At 47.1% G+C, this 26,597-nt stretch overlaps 1 protein-coding gene across 13 annotated transcripts in view; it reads right to left on the reverse strand.

The window, feature by feature from the left end:
* Positions 1–15,515: 15,515 nt before the first annotated feature.
* The window catches only part of Slc12a3 (solute carrier family 12 member 3), a 35,980-nt gene continuing 24,898 nt past the window's right edge, over positions 15,516–26,597 (reverse strand). For 4 of the 13 annotated variants that reach the window (XM_010638934.1, XM_010638932.1, XM_010638933.1 and 1 more), the window contains 4 exons: positions 25,142–25,228; positions 24,378–24,513; positions 22,577–22,644; positions 16,232–16,461 (listed from right to left, as the gene is read on the reverse strand). In XM_010638934.1, coding sequence (XP_010637236.1) covers positions 16,320–16,461; positions 22,577–22,644; positions 24,378–24,513; positions 25,142–25,228 — 433 coding nt within the window. In that variant the 3' untranslated portion in view covers positions 16,232–16,319. Of the gene's footprint in view, positions 16,462–22,576; positions 22,645–24,377; positions 24,514–25,141; positions 25,229–26,597 lie in introns of all 13 variants that reach the window. The other 9 variants (XM_019209739.2, XM_010638928.3, XM_019209738.2 and 6 more) reach the window with 5 other exon arrangements.

Consider the following 26,597-nt stretch of genomic DNA (forward strand, 5'->3'; position numbering starts at 1 on the left):
CGCAGGTCCTGGTTGACTCCCAGTTACCAGTCTGCAAATTGTTTCCTCACAAAGCAGCACCCCGCCCTGTCTGACCCCAGCCACCAAAACTCACTTCCCTCTCTGGTCCCCAGGTGGCCTCACGACCTGTCCCCTGGGAAACTTGCCCGACCCGGCCCTAGGCTGCTGGGCTGACGTGGACGCCCGGCTGACAGCGCGAGTCCACCCCCGGGGTGTCGCGCATGCGCGCTGGGAGCACCGGAATCGGCTGGCTTGTACCTCCAAGCCGTTGGTACCAATTTACCTGTGACTCAACTTGAACGTTACCCCTCAAGTATGGGACAGTATCATTATGCATGACCAGACTCCAGCCTACACTAGGGCACACTTGAAAGGGGGATCATTTGTAGGATATCAGCACCTGCTTCCTTTTAAAACGGGGCTGAAATACAGAGGGCGGGGATATCAAATTTCCAAAACAGACCACAAAGGCCTCTCTGTTGTAGGCACTCCCTCTGTAGGAAAACAAAACAAAAAATTGACGCTGCTCTGGCCTTATCCAGTCCCTTTGGGGAATGGTTTTGTGTTTTTGGTGTTGTTGCTTTTTTTTTTGGAGAAGCTTGCCCAGGGTAAAAGGGTAACGGGAGGAGTCTGCTCTGGTTGGGGAGTGTATAAGTCTGCTACATTTGCCACAAAGAAGCACAAACCAGGTGGTTTAATTAACGAAAATTTATTTTTGCAGTTATGAAGCTGGAGTTGTGAGATGAAGGTGATGGTTGGGGTTGGTTCCTTCTGAGCGCTGTGAGGGAGACTGTTCAGGGTTTCCCTCCTGACTTCCAGTGGTTGGCTGGCAATCCTCGGCATTCTTTGCCTTCCTAGTCAAGTGGCAGTTCTGCATCGTCACGCCATCTTCCCTCTATGCACATCTGTCTCTGTCCAAATTTCCCCTTTTTATAAGGATACCAATCATATCATCACAGAGAAATAACTCCCAACCTGTTAGGTATCAGATGTGCTGAATTTGTGTCTCTAGATAACTGAAGAATGGATATGAGATCAAAGGAAGTTAAGAATAGGAAAAGTTTGTTGAGAGAAAGCTCCTGAGAGACAGGAGGGGTTCCAACCCCCTGAAAACTCGTTGACAAAGAGTCTCAGACCACTCTGGGCTAAGCTGGGCTTACAAGTATATTGATCCTATAGGGACAGAGGCACTTGAATAAGGAGAGTATATGGTGGGCGCCACTAACTTCAACTTGCCTATAACTTTGGCATATAAAGATCAAAGGCATTTGGGGGAAGGAAAAGGACTCTGGGTCAGGGTGTTCTGGTCACCCACTTGTACATCTGACAGCTTATCTAGGCTCAATGGACCAGGTGGTTCTGATTACAGTACATTCTCAAGCTACTGTCTATCTTTAGGGAGGCCTGCAGGCCTGGCTCTCTTTGGTTCACTCCTGGCCACAGTTTTGAAGTGTTTCATCTTCTGCACTCCTTTGAAGGCCTGATCCCTCTCTGACTGCCTGTTCATCTTGATCTAACTTAGCTGTCTATAGGAATATTAAATCAAGGCCCATCCCGAGGACCTCATCTTGACCATCTACAAAGACTTTGTTTCCAAGCACGTTCACATGCATGAATACTTGGGGCTAGGACTTTCAACTTCTATTTGGAGGACACGATGTGTCCCGTAACCATTGGGAGTTTGCTGACAACCCACCCCCAATATAACACAGAATACGGCTATCTTTATATAAAGAAGAGAGGTTGAGGGCTTGGGGGATAATTGTCTCCATGCTCAGTGTCCTGTGATTGCTTTTTTGTCTACTGAGCAGGGCTCTGGCCCCTTTCATGAAAACTGCCTTCAAGAGCATGGGTCCCATGCAATCAGGTGAATTCCACACTTGGTTCAATGCCTTCTGTTTCCATCTGGAAATTTTTTATAGGTTCTTAACAGAAGCCCTGCATTTTCATTTTTCACTGGGCCCTGCAATTATCTAGCTTTTCATAAATGAGAATGGAAGAAAATGCTGATCATGATTTGTCAGTCTTGCTACTAGTTAGAAATTAACCAGTAGGTCAAGACCCCAAAGGCAAGCAGAGGTCTGTGAAGAGGCATCCAGGAAGGAGAGAAGGGCTTCCTTGCCAATACCATGCTGCCCCCAGCCTGCAGTGACAGCTCACTCATTTCCACTAGTATAGGACCGTGCTGCTGCTGTTTTTCCTACAGAGAAAGCCATCCAATGTCTACTTCTTGTTATCTCCCAGTGAGAGAGCTCCTTCTAAAGGACTTCAGTGATTCTGCTTATAGCCCATGTAGAAAAACACTAAGTTTAAGCCAACGATCATGCCAGGAATAGAAAGACAAAAAACACAGAGTGACTCTGTTCTTAGTGACCCTACAAGTCAAATGGGCGACAACAAAAATACAGAAATAATAGACAATCCAAAGTCTCATGTGTTTCTGAGGGACTTATGGTTACACTGAGGGGTTCCACTGGGACAAAGAGGAGGGTGAAGGAGTCAGAAAACTTGATGAAAGATGGAGATTTTGAGCTGATCTCTGAAGAATGGGTGGCATTTGAATACATATAATGGCAACAATTATTGATTAAGCCCAATGCAGTGCCAGTAATTTTGTTTTTATTATTATTATTATTATTATTATTATTATTATTATTATTATTATTATGGTACCGGGGGTCGAACTTGGGCCCTTGTGCTTACATGGCATCATATGTTATCTAGAGATGATTTAAAAATATGTAAGAACCACTGAGTCAAATCCCTGGCAGCACAAGTAATTTTAAAAAGAGCAGATGAATGGGCAGGTATGGATCCACGTTTAAACTCATGAACTCAAAGACAGACTGTCTGTTTTGAAGCCCAGCTTTTGTCTTTGTTAGCAGCGACCTTAGGCAAGTTATTTAACCTCTCTGTACCTAATTTTTCTTGTGTAAAGTAGGAATGATAATGGCAATAGTAGGTCATGGGGCTGTTGTGAGGCTTAAATAGTATGACGCTGTTACAGCTCTTGGGATAGACCCAGCATTGGATAAGTGCTCTATAAATGTTAGTTATTAAGAGACTAGCAATGAGTTCAGGCCAGTGGTTCCCAAACCAGACTACACAGTTATGTCACTCAAAGGACTCTTTTCAGAGTGAAGCATTATCATTTGAGTATTCATCCTCCCCTAAACTCATGTTGGACCTGAACTGCCATCATGAGGGTACTGAGAAGTGAGCCTTTTAGAGGTGATTTGGCCACGTGGAATGGATGAATGACCACTATTTCGAGAGTGGGTTTCTCATCTCAGGAGTGGGTTCATCCCCTCTTGTGCCCTTGCTTTCTCTCCCCTTCTACCGTGTGACACCCTCTGCCATGTTATGTTGGAGCAAGAACACCTGAGCCATCTGTTGGCACCTTGACCCTGGACTTCCTAGCCTCCAGATGTGAGCTGATGAACTTCTATTCATTGTAAATTCCTCTTTCCGAGCCGCACACAGTGGACCCAGATTCCCACAACAGCAAGTCCTGGTGAGGATGTGGAACAGCCGGAGCACACATATTTGGCTGAGGGAAGTACAAAAATGATACAGCCCCTGGCAATTGGGTCTGGCAGTTTGCTCATGATGCTATCTATACACACCTGCCGTAAGACCCAGCCATTACACGTAGGAACTGACCCAGAAATGTGTTCCTGCAAAACTTGCATAGTGTTCAGGACAGTCTGTGTCCAAGGGTCCATCAACAGGAAATTAGATAACTTACAGAATTCCACACAGTGGATCACTACTCAATGGTAAAAAGGAGCAGACCATCGATGCATGCAATGATAATGAAAGAATCTCAAAACTGTACAGAACAAAAAAGCCAGAAAAATACATACTGTCAGCCCTTTGTACCCACAGGTTCTATAGAAATTCAACCAACTTCAGATCAAAATTCACAAATTCAACCAACTTCAGATCAAAAATATTGTTTCAAAAATCTGTATAAAGCACGCAGACATTTTTCTTATTATTTCCCAAACAAAACCATGACATTTATATAGCATTACATTGCATATGTCATCTAGAGATGATTTTAAAATATACAAGAGAATGTACATATGTTCCATGAAAATACCACACCATTATATATGAAGCATTTAAACGTGCAGATTTTGGTGTGGAGCAGGATCCTAGAACAAGTTCTTGTTAAATACTGAGGGACAGCTTAAATGAAACTTTAAGAAAAACTGTTCTGGGGTAACAGAAAGCAGTGGTAGCCTCAGGGAGGGACTAGGGTGGCAGAGATCATTTTGGGTGGGGCATGGTGGTGGTGGTGGGCTGAAGCTGAGTTGTTCCGGTTCACAAAACTCACGATGAGCTGCGTGTGGTGGCCCATGCCTGTAATCTCGGCACTCTGGGAGGCTGAGGCAGGAAGATCACATTTTCAACCCAGCTTGGGCAATTTAGTGAAACTGCTTCAATACAAAAAGGGCTGGAGATGTAGCTCAGTGCAAAGGCCTTGGGTTGAATCCAGTAGTCAAGTAAAATAAAATAAAACAAAACTCACTTTGTGCCTCTCTGCCTAGCTCTGCTTTCAGCGTCATCATACTGAGAGCTTGATAAGTCACCATGGTGGGAGTGTTTATGCCATGGAGACCAGCAGACACTATAAATCAAAGCATTTCCCTCAGGAAGCCAGCTTTACATTTTTACCACATAGCACTGTACATGAAGGAAATGACAAAATGTACTGTCTTGATAAGGGTATGGGTTACACATTTGTCAAACTTGATCAAATTGTATACTTAAGATTTGTGCATTTTGCTGCATTTATATCATACTTTGATCTAAAATGCTTTTAAAAAACAAAGCACAGATCTGTAATCCTAGCACTTGAGAGGCTGAGGCAGGAGGATGTAGAGTTTGAGAAAGACCTGCCTCAAAAAAAAAAAAACCAAAAAACAAAAACCTCAAAAAGATAAGAAGCTTATGTGCCATTTAGGTCCACTAATTGGGAACTGGCTCAAGGGCTAAGTCTGGAAACCACTAGTGAAGTACGACGAGGACTTACCTTGTGTTAAGATGATGATGATGATGATGATGTTGTTGATGTTAATGTCAGTGAGAAGTAAGACTGGAAAAAGTTTGGTGACCAGGTCGGGAAAGTGTCTGAATGGTCATTGTTGGAAATTTAGGCCTTGCTTGTAGGCAATGGGAAGCTTGGGGGTAGAAGAAGAGATATGATCAGAATCAACAGGGATTCAAGTCATTATAGAGACATGGGGCCAGGAGGCCTGACTGATTCATTCAGGAGGAAATCCTGGGATGCACTAAAAAGGAAAGGAAACCAGGAGGGAAAAGGGCTTGAGAGTGAAGACGAAGCTCATGCATGGAAATGATGGGTATTAGGGAATGCTTGCCAGGTGCCAGGCACAGCTAAAGACACACAAGGAACTTGCATAATTTTACTTATTCAATCCCCACAGCCACCTCACAGAAAAGTGTGCTGTTATCATTTCCATTCTACAGCCAGGGAAACCGAGACCCTAAGAGTTTTAAGTAACTTGTACAAATGCTAGTAACTTTTATTTTTCTTTTTGGTATTGGTGATTGAACTTAAGTCTTTTGCTCTGAGCTATAGTCCCTGCCCTTTTTTCGTTTTGTTTTGTTTTGCTTTGTTTTTGTTTTGAGATGTAGTCTCACTAAGTCACTAAGTTACCCAGGCTGGGCTCAAACTTGTGATCCTCCTGTCTTAGCCTCCCAGAGTCCTGAGGTCACCTGCCAACCATGCATGGCTGCTAGTAACTTTTTTGAAATTATTATTCCACAAGTACGGAAGTGTAACTTATATACATCTTGATTGTACGGTTTAGAGAGTTTTGGTGAGTGTATTCACCTGTGTAACCCACACCCATATCAAGATATAGAACATATCCAAGACTCCCAAAATCTTCTCTGGACCCCTTCTCAATCACCTCCCTGGCCTCTGCCACCCTCAAACCCAGCATCGCTGATGTGGTTCTTGCTATTTCAGCTGATTATATAAACAAAGTAACACAGTATATATCCTTCCGAGTCTCTCAAGACACATGTCCCTGCAGATCCAAGAGAGAAAGAGTGAGATGAACGGAAACTCAATTTCTTAAATAGTATTTCTGGAAATGTGGAAATGAAAGGGCTTCGGGAACTTTGTAGCTTGATTGTGGTAGCCCTGCTGTGATGCTGTTGTTACCAAGGAATATGTTAGTCCCACTTTGAGAGAGAAAGAGAAAGGAGGGAAAGGGAAAAAGCGGGGTGAGAGAGAGGGACGGGAGGGAGGGAGGGAGGGAGAAACAGAGACCCAAACGAAGAGTGAAAGAAGAGTGTTTCCCACTTGGGTTTGCAAAGTCAGTAACAAAACTGAATCTGAACATCAGGCCACAATCTTTACTCAATGGCCAAGGAACAGAGAAGCAAGAATCTTGTTCACAAATCACTTCCAACTCACTTACAGTTGAAAAGTCAGAGTAGCACAAATGAAAGGGATAGGCTAACAATGGAGAGGAATATTCATGTCTTTTTCTGGAATGAAGACTTCTCAGAACCCAAGTGTCCCCCCCCCCTCTCGCCCTCTCTCACACTTTTAGTGGTCCAGTGTCTCCTTCCATTTATGGCAGCCAGTGGGTGTGTTACTTAGCATGAGTATTAGATTGTAATGAAGTTAGAAGTCATCTGGTGATTACGCTGGTGGCCACGCTGGGTCCAGCTGCTTTTCCTATTCTACTTGAAGAGGAGCTTTGGTTCTAAGATATCCTGGTTTGTTTGTTTTTCTCATTGAGTTTATTGGTACATTTTAGATATACAGTACAGTTACACTCATTACTGGGATCTTGTACCTCTACATGACAGGTCTTGGTTCTCATTTTTTCCCCTGTCCCTCCCTCCACCCCTTCCTCCCCTCCCCATCTACAAACACTTTATTTCCATCCTTTCATTTTCTCACATTTTTTTCTTCTCCCTTATTACCCCTCCCCTCCCCTTCCCACTTTCCCTACACCTTTAGCCCTTTTCTTCCTATTTCACATTGTAAGACACCCTGTTTTTGAAGGTAAATAAGATGGGGGTTTGGGGGTGGGAGTTAGCTAGGGCACAAAGGCAGCACACTGAGTAAACACTGTCCCATAACCCAATTCGTGTTTACATTTCAGAGGGGAGAGGGATGAAGCAACCAATGGCCATCTTATTTTACACCAGACCAAGAGGATCTACAAGGGGACTTTGCAGAATTGGAGTTGGCAGAATGGCAACAGTATGCATATTTTATTTAAAACAATCTGGCATTTTAGGCTCAGTTGAATTTCTGCATTTGTTTTTGGAACCCTGGTTGTTATTTGGTTTCTAGAGATCCCCCAAATAATTTAAATTCCAACCAGAAAGGGCCTTTTAAATGACCTTTTATGGTCATTTCTAAAGCCCTGGCATGGCCGCACACAGAAGCTACCAGGAAATGTATATCCTGCTCTCTACTCATAAAACCCATCCCATGGCAACTTTCCTGCCCACGCTGAACCAGAGCAGCCTTCCTTTTCTCCAAGTGCCATTGGAGGCCAATTCTTCTTTTCAGTGGCCTGAGATAGGGAAGTGTTTTAGTTCATGAAGAAGGAATCTCCCTGTGGTTCTCAAACTCAGAGGACTTGTGACACCCACTTCCCTATTATTTCATGGCTACTTGTCCCTTAAAAGTACTTGTTATATATACGTTTTAATTTTTTCCACATTTTAATTATCATTTTTGCATCAATACATCATTTACTTTATATACATATATCTTTAAAAAATTATTAGTACATGTTTGTGACACATGATGACTACTTTCATAGCGGGCATTTGGTACATGTCCATGACATATCTTAGTTGTGTTTTTACATCCCCTTCCCCTCTCCCCCTCCCTCCATTTCTTGGTCCCCTTCCATTAAGCTTTATTTTCAAATTTTCAGCTACTCAATAATACACTGTCATCTGAGAATACAACAAACACATTATGGGAGAAGATTAAGAATCCCAGTAGTCACTAACAATTTTATGTTTTCCCCTGAGCACTTTTTCTTGGAATTTAAAATGTCCTGCTATGGCTGTGCTGGCCCAAATTAACCTCTCTATGTTTAAGTTGCTAGTATCAGGCATTTTGTCCTAACAGCAAGAAAGACGGCCAATGTAGAAGTATGGATACATGCTACAGTGTAGACGATCTTTGAAAATGGTATGTTAAGTGAAAGAAGCCATACACAAAAGGCCACATATTTCAACTATTTATATGAAATATTCAGAATAGGGAAAGCCATAGAGACAGACTGCAGACCAATGGTTGCAGGCAGTGGTTTGGAAGTGATTTCTGAATGGATCCAGAATTTCCTTGTGGGGTGATGAAATTATTTCGAGCTAGATAGTGGCAATGATTTTGCAAGCATGAAATGTAATAAATCCACTGAATTGTACGCTTGGAAGTAGCTAAATTGTGAGTCTTATGTCTTTTATCACAATTAATAACAACAACAAACAGCCAACTTGGGCTGCTCTGTTCTGTTGAACGCTATTTTCCTGTCTTTCTTCCAGTAGAGGGTGGAATGGAAATAAAATAACCACTGTCACACAACAAAAATCCTCAATGATTTCCCCAACAAGGGACTGAAATCATGGGCAGGACAGGATCTGCTAGGCAGTCCCAGGTTTCTGGCTTTCCCCAGCGGCTCAGGTTTGGCTCCAGGGCAGAAAAGAGCAAGGTGGACCCTCCTGTCCTGGCTGGAATAAAGGGAAGGGCCCCAATGAGCCCTGAGGCCCAGGTAACATCACAAGCTCACTTTCTCTTATCTCCCGTCTAGCCCCCTGCTAAATATCTCATTGCAGCCCAGCATTTTTACTTTAGAAAGGAAAAAAAAAGAGGGCTGGTGATTTAGCTCAGTGGTTCCGCCGCCTGCCTTGCAAGCACAAGGTCTGGAGTTCAATCCCCCATACCAAAAAAGAGAGAGTTCATTTACTTTAAATTCCACATAGCTTTTCCTGTATGAAGACTCTTCACCCTGAGTGGGATTTCGACCTTGTGTTAGTTCTTTCTCCCCACAGCCCCTCCATGCCTGGTAAAAATCTCCACTTTGGGCTGGGGGTGAATAGTTCCACAGTAGAGCTCATCCTTAGTAGTATGTATGATGTTCTAGTCCAATCCTCAGTACCACAAAAACAAACAAACCAACAAACAAATAAATAAAGCAAGCCCTACCTCACCATCCACCTTCCCAAAACTGGTTTCAGGCTAGACCAAGCACTTCTATAAACAGTCATAAAACTATAAAAATAGCGTGGAACAACATTGTTATTAAAATGCTGAATCTCTTTAATCTTCTCCATTAACTTTTCTCTGCCTGCTTTTAATCCTAGACTTTTTTCCCTCCAGTCTTGCCAGCCTAAGCAAAGACTTCCACTCTTTCCTTCAGCCCTCTTCTCTCTGACTTGGGCAGGTCCACCTTCCCTGATGTGGGCCTGTTTCAGTCACTCAGGTCTGTGGGAATTAACCCTGGGTCTGATTCTTTGAGAACAGGCTCCAGCTCCTTCCCCCTGTACCTTGCCCTGCTACCCCAAACCTCTTCATGTTAACTGGCCCTGTTTTATTTCAGAAAAGGACCCTTGGGTGCTATTTTCTCAGCACCTTCAGCAAGTGGCTCCTACACATTCTTCCCATCCCATCTTTACAACCCCTGCTGCCAGCTCACACTTGCTCTCTCCACGGACCCTCATCTTGTCTATCTGTTCCCACTGGTGTGATCTATTCACTCATTCAACATTCATCTGCTCACTGCACAACCATTTATCAGTGCATGTCCTGGGTACTATTTACAAAGATGACCTGCTGTGCTCACCATCAGACCTGGCCTGTAATCGATCAGCCTAAGCAGCAGCTAAACTATTGAAATGCCCCTGTGCTCTGAGTACTCTCATATGCCCAGCCCTCTCCTGAGGCTTCTCGGTTGCCTTGTCACCCAGCAACTAAAAGTCTCATCCCAATCACCATCTTCATAGAGCTCATAGTTAAACAGAGGACACCTTCAAGTTTGATGGCGCCCCAAGTGTCTCCTCCTCCAGAATCTCAAACTTTGAAATGAATACATACTCAGCATAAGCTACCCTTTGTTCTTCTGCATCTCCCTTTCCTGCACCCACTACAAGTTCTTTTTGTCTTCTGCCTACCAGGCTTGAAGTTTCCTCAGCTCCCGCAGCTCACTTCTACCTTTGCCATCCATCTTGGAGCTCATGGGCATCCGCTCCCACACATTTCTCTCATCCTAGAACCCTCCATGGCTTATTCTCCCATCCTTGCTTGGCCAGCCCCATTGGTGGAGAGCAGATCACCTCATTCTTCACATTTGCTTTCTGACCTGGTGCTTAGGAGCCCTGCTAAGGCAGGACACAAGGGCAAGTATCTCAGGAGTTTTACAGCCTTTGGCTACAGACTTTGCCTATGCCTTTCCTGATGCCTGACAAAAATTCCCCCACATCTTGTTGACTGATCATTGCTACCCCTTCCTTTATTCGTCGTCCTACCTCTTCTATATTCTCTTCTTTTGCATTTTAAACCTTTCTCTTCTGACTATAATTACATTCTAGTCTCTGTTACTCAACTCTACCAAGTAGCAAAGACATTTATTGCTCCATGAATATTCATTTGTTCCTCCCAAAATTTTCTGGTACCTACCCTTGCAGTTAGGTGGAGCCATGAAATATACTCGGCTAATGGGCTTTGAGAAGAAATGCATCACTTCTGGGCTGAAATATTTGAAATCCAGTGCATGACTCTCCAGCTCTCTTTTCCCTTCTCCAAAAGTCTGGAAGCTCCTGTCTGAGGTGGTGGCCTCACAAAATGGGAGCAGTTTTGATGATCAGCCCATAATGAGCTGCCTGACTATCATAGTCATATTTATAAAAGATAAATAGATCTTTGTCCTGAAAGTCACAAAAACTTAAAGGGTAATTGGTTACTGCAGCATAACCTAACATCATCCTGACTAAAACACTCCCTAAAAAAAAAAAAATGAGAAAAGGAAAAAACAAAAACAAAGTTTTTGTAAATAAGGAGTAAAGGGGTTGAAGGGAGGGCAGGAGAAGGGGGAAAAAATAAGAACCAAGATAGATCATGCAAAGGTACAAATTCCCAAAGATGAATGTCACCCATGCTGTATACCTAAAATGTACCAATAAACTTCATGAATTTTTTTAAAGGAACAAAACAAAATACAACAATGAAAATACCTTCTCTTGAACGTAAAAACTCTCTCAAATTTCCTCCTTACTTTCTGCAGTCTCTTCATTGCTGGTGTACTCAGAAACAAGGTCCTTAAGTATGGCTTCCATTTCCTTCCCCACACCCTTCCTTCCTCAGTCCCTGGTTCCTCACTCACCACTTTACCTAGTCCCTGCAAGGCTCTCAGGTGATGCTCAGAATGCTAAACTCAGCAGCATTTCCTGTGGCTTCAGCCATGTGGAGCTTCTGTGGAGGCTACTCCATTCTTCCTTGACCCTTTCTCTGGTGGCTTCTTAGTGATCTGGACCCCTTCCCCCTGCCATCCCTCTAGTGTGCTTTGTAAGGCTACTCGAATGGCTGCTTCTTCTCTCCAAGCCCCCGAAATACAGCTCTTCCCAGGGCCCAGCCTCAATGTTCTCTGTCACCTGTGCTTTCTTTCTTTGTTTCTAGTAAGTGCTGGCTTCATATCCCTGATCATGAGCCTAACTCTCAATTTATTTGTGGTCATCACTCTGAAAATATCTCTGGCTGACAGTGGACCAGCCTCACTTCTTCCCTAGCTCCACGACCACCTGGATGGACTCGTGTAAAGAAACAAACCCAAGCCTATGTATGTACTACTCTCTCTCCGGCATTAACCCTGTTGTCCTGCCCCACCCTCATAGTACAGTCATAGTTTCTTCATTCTTACAACTGCTTGGGCTCAACTTCTGGGGCCCTGTCTCCATCCATCCATCCATCCATCCATCCAGACAATTCTGGAGGATTCTGTCTTCCAACTCCCCTCATAGCTTCCCTCTTTTGTAGTCCATCTGCCTCTCAGTGTTGAGCCTTGCCGACTCACTTTCGGAATTCTGCATAGCACCTTCCTGCTTTTTCTCTTTCTATCTCCTCCACCTCTGGCCAACCAAGCTTCCTATCTGGAAGGGACCTGCCCCTATCCCTTGGGCAGTTAGCACCTCTGGATCACCTGGGAGCTCCTCAGCCTCCCAGCTGATCCGTCTTCATTCTGACATTCCCAGTTTTATTTCCCCATGTACAAACTCCTCGTACTGCCGCAGAACTGGCTTATTTCTGTTTTCCCAGCACACCTAGAGCTGCCCTCACTTCTTTGCTCAAGCTATTCCCACCACCTAGAATGCTTTCTTTCAACCCCAGATCTCATTTCTGTCTTTCTGCATCCTGCCTCTTTCAAATCTCTTTCAAATGCCATTTTCTCCACAGAGATTTCCTACTCCCCTTGACTTTGTATGTTTTACAATCTCAGAACATTTTATTTACAGCTCTTATGAGCTGGAATAGAAAATACTTGTCCTAGCTGGGCATTATAGTGCATGCTTGTAATCCCAGTACTCCGGAAAGCTGAGGTGGGAGTAGCTCAAGTTTGAGCTTGGCCTAGGCAATTTAGCAATTTAATGAGGCCCTGTCTCTAAATAAAAAATATTTAAAAAGATCTGAGAGTGTTGTTTAGTATGAAGGTGCTGGGTTCAAACCTCAATACCAAAACCAAAACAAACAAACAAACAACAATAACAAAAAGCACTTGTCCTTTCTTTGCCATGGCCTTTCCTCCATAAGACACTCTGCTCTCTGGCCTCCCGGCTAGGTGGTTCTCCCCAAGTATTTTAGAAGCAGAATTGGTTATGGCTGCCTTTCAGGAAGCAGGTACTGAGCTGTGCTCGTGTTTTCTGTCATAGGATTAAACCTCTCTGCAACCAGGAAAATCACCAACAGAGCCAGGGACTGGGCTTTCCTGGGCCCCATTCTGTGAATATTCTTGAAGCTGCCAGCACATTGTTCTGACAACCTGAGCTGGACACAGTTACAATCGAAACCTGGCTACTTTGCATGGGGTTTGGGGGCCTTCCAGCCAGGTGGTTCTTCTGGAACTTTCCATCTGGGTTCATCTCTGTGAAACCCACCTCTCCTTGGCCATGCTAGAGAGGCCAGGCAGGTGTCTAAAAGGGAAGTTGACCCGAACTGGGACTCTCCATGTGCTAATGAGGCCCCACTTTGTGCCCAAGAAAGTGGAGCTCAGCAAGCTACTAGGTGGAAAATGGGCCACATGGTACTTACTTGGAAGCTGCAACAAGTCCGGGCAGGAGCTGAAGGAAGTTACTAAGTTAGGAAGCTGAAATACCAAGGGGAAACTGGGAGCCAACTAACAGGACAGAAGATCCCAGGGGAGGGAAGCGAGAGCCCCTGCTGCAGTGGCCACTGTGGCTATTGGCAGGGACCTGGCTCTGGCTCTGAGGGCCCACCTCTGTGAAGGCCAGGTTTCCATGTACAGCAAAAGAGAGGACTCTTCCCACTCCTAAAACTCAATACTGTGAAGCATGTGGTCATCCAGAGGCAGGGGGAGGTGCGGTACAGATTGAATCTCTTTCCCTCTTGCTGCCCAACAGGCCACACAGTGCCTTAGAAGGGTTGGGAGATCCCTGCTGCAAAGCTCCCGCAGCAAGATGGCAGGAAGAGGTGAGACGGACTGAAGAATGTGTACCCTTGCCCCATTTCCCCATCCCCTGCTACATTCACAATTTTGGTCAACCATGCATGGGCCAAGCCAGTCACTGGTGGTCTAACTGGCTGGTGATGCCTGTCCTGGTCTGCGCATCTATTCACAGACTGAGGCCCAGAGAGGTTAAGGTATCTGAAGTCACACAGCCAATTTTGGAGAGAGACAGAAAACCATATCCAAGTTTCCTGGTGGCTACATCATGGCTTTTTGTGTTCAATCTCTCTACCTGTTGATTTGTGGCAAAATCCAACATGCTGGGACACTTCCATAAAGCCTGAGGGAAATGGGCTCCTGCAAGTCTGTAAATGCATGTAAGAGAAGCAAAGAAGAAATAAGTGGCTACTATAAATATTCATGTAGAAACCTGACAACATGACCTCCAGAATCAGGAGAAAAGTTCAAACCAGGGTTGCAAAAGCAATAGTTAATTTTTCAAAGAATATAGCAGAGTTGAAGAACAGTATGCTCCAAGACAAATAAGCTCTGACTGAGTGGCTTTTATTTGCTTTTTTGGACTTTCACCATTTTTCTTAACACCCAAAACCAAAAATTTCTCTATTCTTGGACTAGGGACTCTGTAGCCCAGTGATGGTGAACCTTTTAGAGCTTTTGGCGATAACAACCAGCCCACTATGGCACAAATGCCAGAGGTTGGCCACCACTGCCCCGGGGCCTGAAGAGGCAGCCCCCATTTGCTAGGAAATCGGTTCCATGTGACTCTTCAAAGGCAAGCATCCTCCAGTGAGGCTTTGCAGGATCTCGGGGTGGAGGATGGGGCCAGGGGCCAGCTGCACAGCTCAGCTGCACTTGGGCAGCAGAGCAGCTATGCCTGGTTAAATTTGGCCCATCTTCTGTGACGCTCAGCAAGCCCAGCAAGCATTTTGAGAATAGTGGGTCCTTTATGACATCATGGGAGCCCAGGCAGGGCCTTTAGACTTCGAAGACCTGAGAAATGCTTAAGCCCTTCAGGTTCTAAACTCAAGAAGGAGACAGCTTTCATGACTAAAGGGTCTTAGAGGAAGCCAAAACCTCCCAAAGTACTCTGTTCCTTCAGACACCCTAGTGGAATTAGAAGGCACAGCCAGCCACATCACTAAACAACTCAAATTTATTCCTTCTATTTATGTCTGTAGAGTCAAATGCCCTTTCATTTAGTCTCATCTGCTCAATGTGCCTTCCACTCTTGCACCCTAGCTTTGTGGGTGCCAACATATGGGTAACCCAGACACCCTTCCCTGAGCCAGGCACAAGTCCTTTCTCCACCTCCATTAGTCCAGCTTGTCCCCTACCTCTGACCCCAGCTCATCCACCCAGTCCCGTCTGCTGCCTTCTGTCTCTTTCACATGGCCCCAGGATGGGCTGGGAGCAGTTCCTTCCTTTCTGATCCTTTGCCAACCTCACCATTGTCATGTCCCTCTTTGCCTCTCCTTTCCCATAACTTGTCCCCATCCTTAACCCTTTGGAGGTTGCAGCTGATCTGAGAGATACAAATTCTTACATATCATTAAGGGCTAACCTGACCCTTGGTGCCTGCAGGGTTAACTACACATACAGGGTAGAGTACAGGATAACCTTCCTCTAGATTCCTGAAATCTTGCCTCTTCCTCACTTTCTCTCTCACCAACCTTCACCAGTTCTCTTCCTCAGGTTTTGTTGGTTTCCTTCTGTGGGCTGAGCTGGGAAAGAGCAGCGATATCTTGTGGTGGCCTCCCCCAAGTCAGCCCCACCCCTGACAAACACAGGGCACAAAGGAAAGTCTAGCCTGTTTTTCACCACCCACTAGTGGGTCCAAAATAATTTTAATGGATTATAACCAACATTAATTTTTTTTAACAACAAGGAAACAGAAAATACTGGAGAACATCACCCAGAGTAAGATGAAACTTGGTTCAGTCACTTGTGTGTGTGTGTGTGTGTATGTGTGTGTGTTGTGTGTTCATTCCAAGTTTCAATGTAAAATGATATTTCTCACTGTGAGTTGCACCCAGAGAAGTTCGAAAGTCCCTGGTCTGATGGAGACACCAAAGAACCAGTGTTAAATGTGACAGGAGTGAGAAGTGTCTGAAGAGATGTACATATTTTTCTTGCTCAAGGACCTGTGTGGCCTTTGGTGCTCCCACAGGTCCTGAGGTGGCCTCCCCACCCTCCTGACTGTTGGAGCAAGGAGGCAGGGCTTGGGAGGGACTTTGATCAGGGAAGGTCTTTAGAAATTGCCAGATGACACCCAGCACAATTTACACATAAATCAAAGACTGAAATCTTAATTAATAGTCATCAAGATCAAAAGCAAACACTTAAACAGATAGGATCTTCCAGAGAATTTTCCATGCAACTTCATCTGCTCCTCCTCCTCCATCCCGTAAATAGAAGGCCCAGAGGATATGTCCATTGGAAGTGGAGTCCAGCCAAAGTCTGGAAATCTATCATTTCTTGCAATTGGATCATCAGCTGCTATAACTTCACGCACAACAGAATGTGAGGTTGTCCCTAAGACCGGAGCCGGTCGAGTTCCAACTTGTGCCACACACCCTCGGCTTTGGGCAGGGATGGTCACACCTGGAGTTACTGGCAGTAAAAGGTGAGCACGTTTTCCTGGTTCCCTCGGATCAGGATGACTGGAGGTCTGAGGTCCTGGGACAGGGTCTCCAGCCAGGCCATGTACAGGGAGCTGGGGGACTTCCCCTTCCTCCCTATGGGCAAGGTGCTGCCAGGCAGAAGGGGCACAGAGGAATTACCTGGGGTCTTCCCATGCAGCCCCGCTCAGGCTTTGTTTCTGAATAGCAAGTCAGTTTATAGTCCCCTTCAGAGCCCCTCCTTCCCACCCACCCCAAGAGAGACCTCCCTGCTCCGGTTCAGAGCTTGAGAATGTACCTTCTGCCAGGAAGCGTCTCTAAATAAAGCCATGGCCTGCATGCCCCCCACTGACACCCACAACTTCCTCCTGCCCTCAGGCTTGCTCACAGTCCTACAGCTACAGTGGCTTTCTTTCCTTCCCTAAAATAAATACCAAGCTTGTTCCTGCCTCACCTAGAAGGTGGTACTCACAGCTCTCCATCTGGCTGGCTCCTTTAAAGTCCCTGCTCAAGTGCATCTCCTTTGATTGCTTTTTCCAAAGGAGGCCACTTATGCCTCTTTATTCTAGCCCCTTGCTTTATTGTCCTTTGCAACCTCAGAAATATCCTTGGAGGTATCTATTCCCACCCCCTGCCTGCCATGGGAATTCATGCTCGCTCAGGAGCACACACTGTGATGCATTCAGACTCAGGGTGTATTTGTTAAGTGGGAGATCCCACCCCATTAGCCATGCATCTGCCTGTGGCCACAGCAATGTGATTCAGCAGAGCATCCTTGTCCCACCCCTACCCTGTGTCAGCCCAGGGAGCAGACCCCAGTGTGGTCTCTGAAGGCCCCCTATCCAAACTGCACAACACTGCAAATAACAAGATGCTCTACAAATGCTGCTTGGTCGTATTTTCCCAACTATTTCAGGAAGTAACTTTTCTATCATCAAAAATTCCAAAAATGCATCAGGATGGCTGCAGCTGCCTGGCTCTTGGTCCTGGAGGAGGCAATGCCTCACAGCCCCAGAGGGAACTATGTGAAGTCTGGATAGCGGTGCCTTACCTGGGACACCCTTGCCATTCATTTGCCTTCTCTAAAGCACAACCACAGCCACTATCTTCCCCTGGCCCTCCACACAGCCCTGGCATACAGACAGGCAGAGGATGCAGTGCCATACTCTGAGGTCCAGAGTTCAGGCTCTGGCCTTGGAGAGGCTGCCTCTGCTGTGGCTTTGGACAAGGGCCAGAGTGCCCCTGAGCCTCAGCTTCTCCCTTCAAATGACCCAGATACTACCATCTGGGATGTTTGTGGGCTCTGAAGAAGACAGAGTGCACACCGGGCACAGTGCCATGCTTGGCAGTGGGATGTACTCCCCTCATAGCAGCCATTGCTGCTGCTTATTTACCAGCTGGAGATGATCATGTGGGCTGGGGCAGGGAGACTCAACCAAGGTCTTCAGATCTTCCCACCAGCTGCCTCCACTCACCGCAATCCCACTGGCTGGAGAGGGCAGCTGGGACCCTGAACAGCTGCCTCATACTTCAAACGCCATCACAAAGCTTTACTTGGGACAACCAGCAGGCTCCTTTCGAACAGCAGGGTCCCACGGGTTAGGAAAGGTGGGTGGGGACAAAGGCTTCTCTGAGCTACTGTTATCTTAGTTCAGTTGGGTTTAGTGACTTTCCACAAAAAAGAGACAGGAGAATGATAAACCCAAACTCTCCAGATGTAGATATGTCAGAGGCTGAAAGCTGTGTGGTCTGGGAAATACTACATTTCAGGGACTGAATTCACAAACTTCAAAGGCCACCAGGGAACAGGTGCTTGCCTGATCAGGGTCAGGGCAGGACATGCCTGTGGCCATTTTCAAGCTTCCCTATGTAGTTCCCTCCCGGAAGAGAACCGGTCCACCTGTCCAAGGGACAGCTGCCTTTAACTGGCTGCAGTTCTAATCAATGACACGTGGCATTCCTGAGCACAGGATGCTTCAGCCTTCAGCTACTAATCCTTACAATAAAGCTACCCCAGAACAAAGGGACTTGTTCAGAATTGCTTCTGACTACAAAGAGAGACAGCCCTGGCTCTAATCTCGATTAGGAGTGAAAACTGCAACAGAACCCAGTCCCACTTCCCATCTGTGAGGTCCTGGGCCAGCAGCTGACTCTTGAAGGGGTTTCCTCATCCCTAGCAGGGGGATGCAAAGGGTGATTCAAATAAAGTTTTGAAAACTAACAAGGCCAAATTCATAAAATGCAAAATTGATGATCACTATTTTGGTTATTACTATTGGGCTTTGAGGAGGAGTCATTAGAGACAAAGAGATTTCTGCTCCCAACAGGATAAGTTGTTAGTGAAGTCAAAGTATGTTAGGCTGTTTACTAGGCAGGTTTACCAGCTGTCCTGGATATAGCTGAGTCAAACAATGGTTGTTGGGGAAAAAGGTGTTAATCATTAATCAGATAAACTGCCGATTAGTAGACATTGGTAAACAATCCCAAACCAGCTCTTTTCAAAAATGGCCCCAGTGGGCTCTCCAAAATGGGAGCCAGTGACTTTGACAATGCACCAAGGCCAAACAAGAGATGCTTTTTGTTCTCAGGATTTCCAGTGAATTTAGGGTTCTGTGCTCCACCGGCCCCTGGTCTGGAAGGGACTAAGGAATATGTGTTTTCCACATGGTGGTTCTGAGGAAGTGAACTTCTGACCACACTTTCAGAGAAACCAGGTGTGTCTCCAGCATGGAGATTAGGAACACACACAGTGCAGCTGCTCTGGTTTCCCCAGGGACTTGGCCCTAGCGCCAGGGCCCATTTGGGCAACAGCTGTGGCTGCCAGTGTGGGATGGGATGGGGTGGGGTGGGGTGGGTGTGTGCCGTCATCTTCTCCGTGGTGATGGGATGCATAGTTACTTGTATCATCTAATCCCACAGTCTTCCTGTGAAGTCCTGGGGTAGAGGACAGAGGGAGGGAGAGGAGCCCCCAAGGGGCCATTTCTCAGGCCCAAATTCTTCATCTCATGGCCTGAAAGGCGGACTCATTTTAATGGCAAATAAACTTAGAACCACAACATGTTAGCATGAAAGAGAACCTTGGGAATACTTCAGTGTAACATTTTTGATCATTAGTGAAACCAAGGCTGGAGAGACACGAGGTCACTTATCCAAGAACACACAGTGACCTAACAGCAGAAACAAAACAAAAACCTGTTTCTATGAACAGAGGCGGAGTTCATGTGATTGGCACACAAGTGTACACCGAAGGGCATATGTGCCAGGCTCCCCACCCAAGAAGCCTGGAGCCACCAGACAGGATGGAACTGCTGTCACATTCTGACCCCATCCATATCTGGGACCAACCTTACCCTAGAACATTCTCTGCCGGGTGTTGGTCAGAGGTGGGGAGCTAAAGCCAGCCTTTTCTTGTCATGCTTCTTAAATCAAGCAAACAGGGAGCACTTTCATGCAGAAAAAAATGATCTCCCTTGAACACCCTGGGAACCATTGTTACAGCAGAATCAGCAAACTACTGCTGGAGTAGCCACATGGGACCTGTGCTCAGAAGGGGTCACCCTTGGCTTAATGCACTGTTGTCACCACTTTGACATTTTTTTCAACACCTTAAGTGACACAGGAAAGCACTGCAAGAGAAAGTTCAGCTCAGCTGACTGCACTATAAATGATGTCACTGTCTGAGCAATGCATAAAATGAGCTCTCCTTACAGAAAAGCAAACACAGACACTGGGGACATCTGGGGTCAGGGGATATGCTGAGTCCCAGGAAAAGACTGGCAACTGCCTGTGGTCAGCTTTCTGTGCTCATCCACTCCTCCGCTGAAGGGACATGACCCTCGGGGTGTCTGAAGTCCTAAGTGTTCCCGTACAACCTATTGCATGTGCAGAATGGCTGGGAGGAACCAAAATCAGTCACAACCATTTGCTGTTTTCTGAATATGGTACATCTCCCAAAACTGAAGGTTGCAATCCATACCCCCAGGGTGACGGTGGGAAGTGATTAGGTTTTAGTAGGTGGGGCCTGTGGGGAGTGATTAGGCTGTGAGGGTGGAGCCCATATGAACAGAATTTGTGCTCATACAAGAGAGGCCCCAGAGAGCTCCCTGGCTCCTTCCACTATGTGAGGACACAGCAGGAAGGCACCATCTATGAACCAGAAAGCTGGCCCTCAACAGATACTGAATATGTTGGTACTTTAATCCTGGGTTTTGAGAACCATGAGAAATACATTTGTTTGCTGTTTATAAGTCCCCAACCCCCACCAGCATATGGAATTTTGTCACAGCAGGCTGAATGGACTAAGACACAATTCCTAAACCCTGATTGAGAGAGTACATGGGTGTATACTCTTCCCTCCTTTTCTTCCCTCCCTCCTTCCCCATTGGGGGGTTTCACTATGCTGTCCAGATTGGCCTTGAATTCCTAGATTTAAGTAATCCTCCTGTCTCAGCCTCTTGAGTAGCTGGGACCTCAGGCAGGTGCCACCTTGCCCGATATATCCATGCATGTTTCTAATAGCTTGACACACTCTGCTGGTGACCAAACTCTGCTATTTGGCAAGGGGAAAAAGCTACTGCTATCTTGTCAATGTGGAGTAACTGTTGCTGGTGGCCTTTTGTCTTTTTTTTTTTTTTTTTTTTTTGGTACTTTGGACCTTGCGCTTACAAGGCGGGTGAGGGAAACACTGAGCTAAATCCAGGCCCTGCTGGTAGCCTTTGAATCCTTATGGGCCTTGCAAATGAGACTGATGGAGCAGAAGCCTCCCTAGTAGGTCTCAGGCTGGCTGTTGAACTCCTGCCTATCAGCAGTGCCCAGGGGGATGAAAGCCCTCTGGTTTCATCTGTCAATTTCCTATGCGTCTCTTTGGCTTGAACCCATTTGCCATTTTGATCTTCTTAAAGGGGCACTTCCTTGCTTAAAAGGAACAATGCTAGCACTCCCTTGAAAGAGAGTCTTGGCAACACTGGGGTGGGATTTGAGCAACTGCACAGAGTTGTGCAGCTGAAGTGGTAGGAGAAGTTTCCAGCTGTCTGCTCAGTGGCTCCCTGCCTAGAGGCCTCTTGGCATGAATCCAGTGTCCTTAAATCCTGGCCTCTTCAGAGCAGGTCAGATGGTGACATGGCCAGGCATGGGTCCTGCCCAGGGCTCAGGTCCCTTCTACATGAGCACACCCCCCAAGTGTAATGTGTGTCAAAGTCAGCACCTTCTCTCCAGAGAAACGCAAGCTTCATGCAGCCCTAATTGCTCAGAGTATCACATGTGTGATTTCTCTCTATGGCAGAGTACACTTTGAAGATTTATGGGTCCATTCAAGCGAGTGTGGAAAATCATAACCTTGAGCCTGCATACCCACATCACCCATTGGGACAGTGGCCTGTCTGTGCTCTGCTGTTCCACTTCCACCCCCTTTCTTTCCCACCACCACACATCCAAGTGAGAACGGGAAAGAGCTGGCCTTATTTTAAAGGAGGGCCATGTCTTAACATTTTTACTGATACAGCACAGCGCTACACATGTTCATGTTGGACAAAGCCATACAAATTATGCTGTTGGCCCTGGCTATGAAGTTTCACAAACAGGCTCTGCAGGCTGCCTGGCTGTCCTGCAGAATACTCAGGTACTAGACCCCCAGGAAATGTAGGAAAGGCAGCTATTTGCTTCAGCAAAGACTCTTCACCCTCTGAGTGGTAGACTCAGAGGCTTGACTGACCAGGTGCTTCCTCCTGCCTCCGGGGGTGCAGAGCCACACTAAGACCCTCTATGCACCACTGTCACCTTCCACTTGCTCAGCTCTGCTAACACCTGCCAGGGGCAGCTTGGAACTGGGCATGGGGCCGATAGAACAGGGGGACTCAGTGAATCCTCTGTTCTTGTTTTCCAGACTTGGCACCAACATCAGTTGGGGTGGCTAATGCCCAGAGAGGTCTGAGCAATTCCCAGATGACCAGGAATGCATTTCCTTCTGGGGTAAGCTGGGTCCCACCTCTGCCAAGCCAAGTTTGGCAAGTAAAGGTAGCAAACAGCAGGGAGAGGAAGTCAGCCATGCCTGAGACACGTGATAGACTAGATCTCTGCCAGCTGGTGTTCAACCAAGGGACACAGGGAGACGTAGGCCCTGCTGCATACTGAGAACCCACCCAGGCTGTGTGGCAGGGGCTGTGGATCCCTTGCTGCAGCCAGTCCTGTTTCCTGAGCTCCTTTCCCGACCTGCCATGCTTGTCCTCCCCACAGCCAGGTGCTACTTACATGACAACCAGGGCAGCATCCTGGGAGTAATCCAGCAGAATCTCATTCAGCCTCACCTGCCGAAGGGACTGGGCAAGGGGAAGCCCAAAAGTCACTTCCCACATCCTTGCTAGCAGTGGATGGCCTGCCACGTCCAACTGGATACAGGAATTATTCCTCCCAAGGGATTCTAGCGTCTCTTGCCCCCAGGGAGGAAGGAGACCTCATGGTAACTGAGCACCAAGTTTACCTCCTTCAAGAAGACTACCTTGGTTTTGCAAGTGGAAAGAGGGAGCTCTCTACTTGATTCAAATGTTGGCCCTGATAGTTCAGAGCACAGTCAGCCTGACTGAGCAAATTCGCGTTGCCTCCCGAGCCTCCTGTCTTCCTCAGCCAGAGGGTATGATAAAGCCCTCCACAGGGGGATGTGAGGAGGATCAAAGGAGATGATCTAAGTCAAAGCACCAGGCAAGGGGCTTGGTTATGTGGAAGATGTGCTGTGTGAAGACAGAGCAGGGACTCAGAGCAGGGACAGCTCCATCTCCTCTGGGACAGACTGTGAGAGAACTTCCTTTGCATACTATCCTCACTTTGCATTTTTCAAAGAAGCCAGCTGGGCAGTGAGCCCTTGAAAATGTTCTCCTGACTGAGTGATCAGGGCATTCTCCAAAGCTTGTGGGAGGCTGGGTTGGAGGGAAACATTTAGGTGTCCCAGCTAGTAAGAAATGATTTGACACCCAGGATCAATGGACACCCCATTGTAAGAGAATGAAAAACTGGGCTGGGGATTTGGCTCAGTGGTTCTGCCACCTGCCTTGCCAGCGTAAAGGCCCAAGTTTGAGCCCCAATACCCAAAAACAAAACAGAACAACAACAAAACTAAACCAAAACCAAACAAACAAACAAAAAACCTGAAGGGAAGTGAGTTACGCTCACCCTCTCCAGCACATTTTGGGTAGACAGCTGTCTGTTGTGGAAGCTGTTCTGCTGCGTATGGCAGGATGTTTAGCAGAATCCCCAGTGCCCACTCACTACATGACAGGAGCAACTCATGTCCCCTAGTTATGACACCCAAAAATATCTTCAAAGACTCACAAATGTCCCTTGAGGGGCAAAACTGCCCCCAGTAGAGACCTGCCTGGAACACAGAACAGAACCGAGATCTGTACCCCGGCCCCTGCCTTCCTAGCTATTTACTTCACCTTAAAACAGCCACAGTGGCCACTGTAAGGTCTTGTGCTATGTACATCCATATTGTTGTCAAAGCCCCGACCTGTCTAAGAAGTGGGCAGCCAGGGCACTGGGCTGCGTCCCGGTCAGGCTGTGTAGGCTGTGTAGATCAGGCAGCTTCATTGACCCACGGGAAAAATTACACTTTCGCTGTCATACTGGTCATAGATCCCTCCCTCCAGGTAGAGGAAAATGGGAAAGGAAAGGGGAGACTTAGGTGGCCCATGCCCACCACCTGGCCACTTAAAGTGATGAGATGACGACTAGGCCCCCACACCAAGGATGGCATTGAGTGCCACCACTGGTTGCCTGCCAGCTTAGCAATTGTGGCTTAAGGATACCGAGGCAGGGAAGGGAAAGCAAGATTCAAAAGGAAGTAGGGGCTGGAGATTTAGCTCAGTGATACCATACCTACCTTGCAAGCAAAAGTTTGATCCCCAGTACCACACACACACACACACACACACACACACACACAAAAGAAGTAGGCTCAGGAAACTCAGGACCCCAGGGACACATGGCTGTGACCTAGGAGATCCTCTGACACCCTCCCCCCAACCCCAGTCCTGCAAGGCTTGCTTTTCTCCTATACCTTGACTCTGTTCTTGTTGACCTCTTCATCTGAGATCTTCCAGGGACAGTCTCGCCTCATCTCTGCAACCGTGGCCTCGTCCTTGAAGCCATCATTTAGGCGGAAGGGTGCAATCATGTCCTCAAACCGCTTAATGCTGGGAACAAGAGAGGAGATGAGGCTGGCTGAGATGTCCCCATCTCCAGAGGAACCAGGTCCCCGGAAGGAGCTGGAGGTGGTGCCAGGGGATGGATTTTTCACTAAGACCCATCTGACATGGTTGTTTACATCCAAGTAAACATGGCTTCCACATGGCTCTAACACTTATATCTGGTGCAAAACCAAACCCCACAGTCTTTCATGCACCTGAGCTGGACTCTACATCACCCACTCCATTCAGCAGGTGTCACTAGCACTGTGTGTGCCACACAACAGCCACACAAGCAGGCTGTACCCCCACTGTCGAGGAGCTCATGGTCTGCTGGGTGAAAAGAAAATAGGCAAACAAATATAAAGCGGGAGTTTTATGAAGGTGTAAACAGAATAGATCAGAAAGTCACAGGAATGAGAAGGGCTCTCTGGGACCTGAGGAGTCTTTCTGAAGCCAGCTGTGTATCAGGGGGCAGGCAGTGCTGGAGCAAACAGAACTGAGTGTGCAAGGCCCTGAGACACAGCATGTCTGCTTTGTGTGAGGATCGGCAAAGGAGCCAGGGCAGCTGCAGGCAGAAAGGCGCACAGGGCAGGCAGGTGGCCCTTTGGCCCTGAACCCCACACAGAGAACTCACTGCTCAGCACTCGGCTTCTGGTTGATGTCGGGAAGGATGTGAACTTCATGGAATCCCAGTCGGAACTTGCTCAACAGAGAAATGATCCTAGAAGACAGACATTTCTAAAAATGTTCATTCCCTTAGTTTTATCAAGCACCCACTGAATGTTTAGCAGTGGACAAAACACATTTGGCATTCCAACAGAGGGGTAGGAGCAGACGATAAAGAATACCAATCAACTAGTTCAGATGACCACAAGTCACGTGGAAAAACATTAGACCAGAATTTCTCAAATGTCTTGTGACAGCTCTATCCTAGTGAATCTCAAGCTGCTGGAGACCTTGTCACAGTGCAGATTCTGAGTCATCTGGCCTGGGTGGGCCCTGGGACTGCGTATCTAACATCTAAGGATGCAATGCTGCTGGACCACAGACTGCACTTTGAGTAGCAAAGGTCTAAGGGGTGGGTTAGTTGAAAAAGGGAAATTAGAGTGGCCAAGGAAGCAAAGAGAGCACACAAGAACTCAGCAGGAGCAGCAGGCCAGATGGCAGTGGCTGTACATTTCACAGCACTGCTGTGCTCTGCGGCAGTCAGGGAAGACTTCACAGAGGAGCTAGAGATGCAACTGGACGGTACATAGTGGGCGTGACTTTACAGGCCAGAGTGGGTGGACAGGGAGCGTCCACATTAAATCACCCAAGGGGCCCTCAGGATAATGAACCTGCCTGGGCCCGGCCTACTCACTGAGTCAGATCCCCAGGCGGGACATGGCTTTGGTAACTCCCTACATAGTGCTGGTGTGCCTCCTGGTTAAGGACCTCCAGACTCACTGGTGGGCAGGAATCCAAATGAGCAAAGGCACTGGGGACAGAGGAAAGCAGGGACACTGGAATGCTGTCTGGGACAGCACGGAGTATGCTGGGAGAAGGTGAGCCTGAAGCTCCAAGGGTAGGGCCCAGCTGTCAAGCCACGGCTAGAGCCTGAAGCTCCAAGGGTAGGGCCCAGCTGTCAAGCCACGGCTGGTTCCTGAACTTGGGTAGTGAAATTCTGCAGGCAGAGCTGTGGACAGATTCATCCTGGTATGCGGTGGTGGTGTGGGCCTGGCACAGGGTCACGGAGAGAGCAGAGCATGTGGCCCATCATGAAAGCGCTGGTGGCTGAGGAGTTTTGGTAACCTTGGCACGAAGAATATGCTGTTACCGAGCAGTGTCACAGCCTCATGCTAAGCCAACCTCAGGGAACCCAGCTGCCATCCAGAACTGGGACAGGAAGCTGACACCAGGGCACAGAGTCACAGAGGGTCACAGAGGCTGGTCCTGGGGTCCCCTAGCAGCTGCTCCGGGCCTATCAACGGTGAAGTTCTCAGTGCAGGAGGACAGTCAGACTGCTGGGTCTCCCTGAGCCCATACAGGAGTGACTATAGGCACAGATCTGAGGTGTGACCCTGGAATAGTAGGAGGGCCAAGCTGGCTGC

Source organism: Fukomys damarensis, unplaced genomic scaffold (genome assembly GCF_012274545.1).
Source record: "Fukomys damarensis isolate Sample0158 unplaced genomic scaffold, DMR_v1.0_HiC HiC_scaffold_32, whole genome shotgun sequence".
NCBI classification, from domain to species: domain Eukaryota; kingdom Metazoa; phylum Chordata; class Mammalia; order Rodentia; family Bathyergidae; genus Fukomys; species Fukomys damarensis.